We start from the raw sequence: 6,127 nt of genomic DNA on the forward strand, positions 1-6,127 counted from the left end.
TACTGGCCCCCCGTGGGAACCGAGCCCACAACCCTGGCGTTGCACACACCATGCTGGCGTTGCAAACACCATGCTCTACCAACTGAGCCACAGGGAAAGTTAGGTGAACTCAAGTGTCCTTTTGTTCCAGGTTCCAGCCATTACAACACCTCATGGATACGATACACAGTTCATATTCCTACCAACATAGACCCAATGATATGATTCTGTAGGCCTAGATGTAAAGATATGGTAGACAGTGTCAACCAAGAGAGGACAAATGACTCCTGAAGCACATACATAAATATACAGACTGTGCAAATACTGTGTGTCTATAAGTGCATGTGCGAGCTTGTAATGTGTGTGGTTGTGAGTTTGTCAAAGTTTCATCTGAGACATGCCACAAGAGGTCTCTTCAAAGTCCCCAAGTCCAGAAGGTGCACAGTACTAAATGGAGCCATGACTACATGGAACTCTATTCAACATCAAGTAACTCTTGCAAACAGTAAAATTTGATTTAAAAAAAAACTGATAAATGCATGCTTACACACACACAATAGCATACGCACTATACACACCTACACATGGATTTTGTACTGTATATATGTGGTCGTGGTGGAGTAGGGGCCTGAGGGCACAGTCTGTGAATGTATTGTAATGTTTTAAAAATGGTATAAACTGCCTTAACGTTGCTGGACCCCAAGAAGAGTAGCTGCTGCCTTGTACAATACCCGAATCAATTGCACATGTATAATAGAGAGAATAAAATAGATTAGGTGAAAAGAAGGAAGTCACTCTATAATTGAGATGCACCCTTTTCTTTTAACGCCAGGAGAAAGGTTAAAGTTGACGCAACGTATGACGTTTTCGACCGGCTCTTCTTTCTCTTCTCGCTTCCCGTGCATAAGGTCCATCTCCAGCTTCATCATGGCGAACGTTGTCGATACTAAATTATATGACATTCTAGGGGTGTCCCCCACTGCCACTGAAAATGAGTTGAAAAAGGTAACGTTGATTGTATCTCTCAATTTATCGAGTCAAATTTAATCTAGGTGCTGTGGAGTTTGAATTGTTCGTAGAAACAGGAAATAGGGTATTCTGGCTAAAAGCTAGTCTGGCCTAGAAACGGTTACGTTAGCTAGTTTGACTAGCTATGTTTCTAGCCAACAAACGTTAGCGTCAATCAGCAGATACTTGTCAAATGTGTGTCCTGTACTACCATTTATCTGCCTTATTGTTTTAGCTAACTACCTCTCTTTGGCGCAAAGTATTTTAGATGTTTGTACTTTGCGCTTACGTTCGTTTTCAGTTTCAATGATGATGGCATCTCGTATAACGAACGCCGGCTTCGAGTATATATTTTTGTAAAAGTTAGCATGCGGTTGGTAACTCTATCACCTGTCTTTTAGTTTAGAGTCCGCATAATACGCAATGCTTTGTTAAATGTTTAATATCTAACTGTATCAACTCGTTTGATAGCATTGGATTATCAGTTTTGTTTACGTTTTTCCAGACTGGTGGTTGCTAACTAAGACAATGACTAGCTAGTAGATAGCTAACTCTCGTGCGTCTGTCTGCTTATAACAGATAAAAGACTCAACCGAGTCGCCTCGTACCAGGTTTCTATAGATAAGTTACTATATCAAAGTGACCCCAGTTTGATATTTTAACGTTAACTAACTCTTCGCTAACGTAGTGTGTGCCACCAAACTAGTTAGTTGGCTAGTTGCGTTATTTAGCCGGCTAACCTACGACGTTAACTCACGTGTTTACAGATTCATTCACAGTAATGGCATTTTGGGGCCAAATCTCCAGGTCGGACATTTTGGGTTGATTTTGTTAGTGAAAATTTGGTTAATAGTTGTGATAAACATTAACTGTTTAGCCAGTAGCTAACTTTAGTCATTGTGAGAAAATAGCTAGCTAGCCCGTCGACGTGCATATAGTAGCTAGCTAGCAATCTTCCGCAGTTTTTTCACGTTCAATTTACTAGCTAGCTAATTTAGGCCAGCTAACTAACCTTAACGTAAAAAGCTACGTCAGATTCCTGTCAATAATTAATTGATGGCTACTACGGGGATTACGTAATAAGTGGAAAGGGCCATGGTTATACAACTCATTGGCTAACGTTAGCTAGCATAAATAATCGAAACCAGTGCCTTGTATGTTGTATTCATGTGCTTGCCTTTTCTTTCAGTCATACCGGAAGCTAGCAAAGGAATATCACCCCGATAAAAACCCAAATGCTGGCGACAAGGTATTGAAATGGCTTAAACTACATTTTGGGGGGGAGGGATACGATGTGGTGTAATGTGAGGGAAGGGTTCAATCGTTCCTTAAACTGATGAGTAGATGCAAAACAAATATCTGTAAATGTCATAACACTTAATGTATACCTGTCTCTTTCAAACAGTTCAAGGAGATCAGTTTTGCGTATGAAGTGTTGACTAATCCAGAGAAGAAGGAGCTTTATGATCGCTATGGGGAGCAGGGACTGCGAGAAGGAGGTGGAGGAGGTGGGGGAATGGATGACATCTTTTCACACATCTTTGGCGGTGGACTCTTTGGCTTCATGGGCGGACAGGGGCGCAGCCGAAATGGTGGTAGACGAAGAGGAGAGGACATGGTTCACCCACTCAAGTAAGCTTAGTCTATGGATTGGTGGTGTCACAGATCTCTTGAGTGATAATCAAATATTTTTTATATTATGATTCATTGTCTGACTGTTCAAGTGGCCTGTGGTTTCTATGACCTTGCTACTATCTCCAATTATGCTCATTGGTTTTTAAGAGTTTCACTGGAAGACCTGTACAATGGAAAAACAACTAAACTGCAGCTGAGCAAGAATGTTCTTTGTGGCACTTGTAATGGGTAAGTGTTTCCACTTTCATCCTCTTGTATCTGCAACAATTTCCCCTCAATTACTTCTCTAGCCCACATGAAGCAGTGTTGATCTTGCTGTTTTTGCTTGTCAATTATTGCATCATACATGTTGGTTAGACTAAAAGTTAACTTCTCAACAGCCAGGGTGGAAAGACTGGCGCAGTTCAGAAGTGTGTGGCCTGCAGGGGGCGTGGTATGCGCATCATGATCAGACAGTTGGCTCCTGGGATGGTCCAACAGATGCAGTCTGTTTGTACTGATTGTAATGGAGAAGGTAAGTAACAGTATAGTTTAGAAACCATACACTTGCAGTACCCAGATACGCATGATTTTATTTATATTTAATAAATAAAAAATAACCTTTCAACTAGGCAATTCAGTTAAGGACAAGGTCTTATTTACAATGGCGGTTTACTTGAACAGTGGGTTAACTGCCTTGTTCAGGGGCATAATGACAGATTATTTTTTTCCCTTGTCCGCTCGGGGATTCGATCCAGCAACCTGCCGCCCCAGGTCGCCTAGTGGTTAGAAAAAAGGCTCTGACTCATACATTTCTATTGTTATACCCACAGGTGAGGTCATCAACGAGAAAGACCGCTGTAAAAAGTGCGAGGGCAAGAAGGTTAGCAAGGAGGTGAAAATCCTGGAGGTCCATGTCGACAAAGGCATGAAGCATGGGCAGAAGATCACCTTCGGCGGGGAAGCTGACCAGGCGCCTGGGGTCGAGCCAGGAGACATTGTCCTCGTCCTGCAAGAGAAAGAGCACGAGGTAGATCAACTGCTGTGCTTTGGACACCATGGTCCCCACTCCTTAAGACTCCATTTCATGTTGACGAAGGGCAATATTACAATGTGGAAACATTAGTGAAGCTGCAACATTGATGTGTAAACTTGTTATTACTCAGCTATTATGTCTTGCATGTCTATGAGGAGTATAGTATAGGTGGCGAATGTTGAATGGTAGCTGGTTGAACAAAAGCCTCCAGCTGGCTGACTTGGGTCCTCCAGCACTCTTGACTGGGATCCTTTGGGAGCAGATTGAAGTGACGGCACGATGCTGCTAGGCCAATGAGAACACGATGTTTCCAGTACTGTCCTCACACCCGCTGAGCCCCTGCATGTCTGGCATAACTTGGTATTAATTATAGTCATGCGCGGCACGTTGTTCCTAATCCTGTAGTCCTAGCATTTCCACTCCATTGTGTCACCTCCAGACTCACTCACTCACTCCTCTGAAGATGGGAGAACAGACACATGTTGATGGCACCAGCCTCTCATGTGGAAAACAGACCAGTACAGTAACCTGACAGGATGTATATGCACAGCTTCCGGGGGGGGGGGGGGGGGGCTGCGCCCGCTGTCTTATGTTCATTATTTATGTACCACCAGCCAGCAGTATCAGTTAGTTACATTTCTATCAGGTGTTATTTTAAATTGGCCTAAAACCACTCTGCCTGTTTTCTCATGCCAACAGACATACAAAAGAGCGGCACATGACCTGCACATGACCCATAAGATTGGCCTTGTTGAAGCACTTTGTGGATTCCAGTTTACGTTGAAACACTTAGACGGCAGACAGATTGTAGTCAAGTACGCTGCTGGCAAAGTCATTGAGCCAGGTAAGAATTTGATCTCTGTACTGGTTTTACATGTTGAAGATGATACAACAGCATGTGAATATAAATCCGTGCAGTATGTGAAAGCAATGTTTCTTTAATACAATGTTTATTTTACAGGCTCGGTCAGAGTTGTTCGAGGGGAGGGGATGCCACAGTACCGTAATCCATTTGAAAAAGGAGACCTGTATATTAAATTTGATGTGCAGTTCCCAGACAACAACTGGATCAGCCCTGATAAACTCAATGTAAGTCATGATGGACTATGAAAAGACGTGTCCATTTCTGTCACAAGCTTGAACATTACGGTACCCGTTCTATTATGGGATTGAATGACACAATTTGGTCATTCCTAACCGATTTAGGATTTTGACCCAGACCATACTGGTTATGTTTAGTGTTTGATGGAGCTTTGTTATATTAAAAATCTGCTACTTCAGCTTTTAAATACCATTACTAATGATATTGTTATTTAAGAGCTGAGGTACCCCACAAGTGTCTGATAGTACATTTTTTAACAAGTGCTTTGTAACGATGGCTGCATGCTGAATAGAGGGCTTTGCTAACTAGACATGGTTCTAATTTTCTGTGACCCTCCTCTCTGTCAAACCCCAGGAACTGGAGGACTTGCTGCCAACACGTGCTGAGGCTCCCATCGTGTCTGGGGACGCAGAGGAGGTGGACCTGCAGGACTATGACGTCAGCCAGGGCTCGTCTGGAGGACGACGTGAGGCCTACAACGACAGCTCAGATGATGAGGGAGGGCACCACGGCCCTGGAGTGCAGTGTGCCCACCAGTAGCATCTGGCGCAGGGGAGAATGTATGTGTTGCACCCGTCCAATCTTCCATCCCGCATCCCTCACTCTCCTTGTGGCAACACCAGATAAGATGGAAAAGGGTCATTTCTCCTTTGATTGGTGTGTAACTTGCATTTTTTTCATAGTATTTACAATTTAATTTAAACTAACCATAAAATGCAGTTTTGGCCTCAGCCTCTGGACTGTGAGGTATGAGTTAGGGGAGGAAGATCCTGAAAGGACCCAGGACACAAACATCACATTTTTAGGTTTGTATGTATCTGTGCTTGATTTTTACCACTTGATTTTTCTTTTTGTAGGTTTTACTTTTTTCTTTTCCATATATTAAAAAATTCAAACATAAGAGATTGTGTATAATATGAAAGTGATTGTCGGTGAGCTTTATATCAGCTGCGCTTATACAGTGGTGATACAAATAGAAAACACCTGTTTCTGTCCTCAACCCTGGTGCATGTTAAGACCGCATTGGTTCCTGCACCGATTAAACATCCAACCTAATGAGCGACGCTGGGCAAAAATTACTATTTAAAAGCAGCATAACTTCTGTGAAACAAGGTTTATTAAGTTGTTAAATAAACGTTCTTCAAATCTCAAACAGCAATACTGGATGTCTGTGATTGTCTTGTTCTTGTCTGGGAAATTATTTCATCCGGAAGGAAAATTATATTTTAGTTAATTTTTAACGGTCAACTGGGTGGGGATTCCTGAGTTGTACCCTCAATGGCATTGCCCATGCTGTCAGACGAGTCATCTATGGTAGGTATGCTCTACTCTTTCCCGAACTACACTGAACAAAAATAAACGTGGAATGTAAAGTGTTTTCATGAGCT

The 6,127-nt window shown here is 42.5% G+C and overlaps 1 protein-coding gene across 1 annotated transcript; it reads left to right on the top strand.

The window, feature by feature from the left end:
- The first annotated feature begins 839 nt into the window (after positions 1 to 839).
- LOC115202919 (dnaJ homolog subfamily A member 2) lies at positions 840 to 5,898 on the top strand. The gene is made up of 9 exons (XM_029767091.1): positions 840 to 984; positions 2,177 to 2,236; positions 2,393 to 2,619; positions 2,770 to 2,850; positions 3,003 to 3,136; positions 3,435 to 3,631; positions 4,337 to 4,481; positions 4,599 to 4,726; positions 5,094 to 5,898. The coding sequence occupies exons 1-9, from the start codon at positions 907 to 909 to the stop codon at positions 5,277 to 5,279; spliced, it is 1,236 nt and encodes a 411-aa protein (XP_029622951.1). The 5' UTR covers positions 840 to 906; the 3' UTR covers positions 5,280 to 5,898.
- Positions 5,899 to 6,127: the final 229 nt, after the last annotated feature.

The sequence above is a fragment of the Salmo trutta genome, chromosome 12, assembly GCF_901001165.1.
Source record: "Salmo trutta chromosome 12, fSalTru1.1, whole genome shotgun sequence".
Lineage (NCBI taxonomy): Eukaryota > Metazoa > Chordata > Actinopteri > Salmoniformes > Salmonidae > Salmo > Salmo trutta.

What these genes read in the sequence shown, in the direction of transcription:
- LOC115202919 (XM_029767091.1), top strand. Translation starts at nt 907, where the DNA reads ATGGCGAACGTTGTCGATACTAAATTATATGACATTCTAGGGGTGTCC. An exon ending in GACATGGTTCACCCACTCAA is followed by an intron (nt 2,620 to 2,769) that starts GTAAGCTTAGTC and finishes TTGGTTTTTAAG; the next exon opens with AGTTTCACTGGAAGACCTGT. An exon ending in TGGCAAAGTCATTGAGCCAG is followed by an intron (nt 4,482 to 4,598) that starts GTAAGAATTTGA and finishes TTTATTTTACAG; the next exon opens with GCTCGGTCAGAGTTGTTCGA.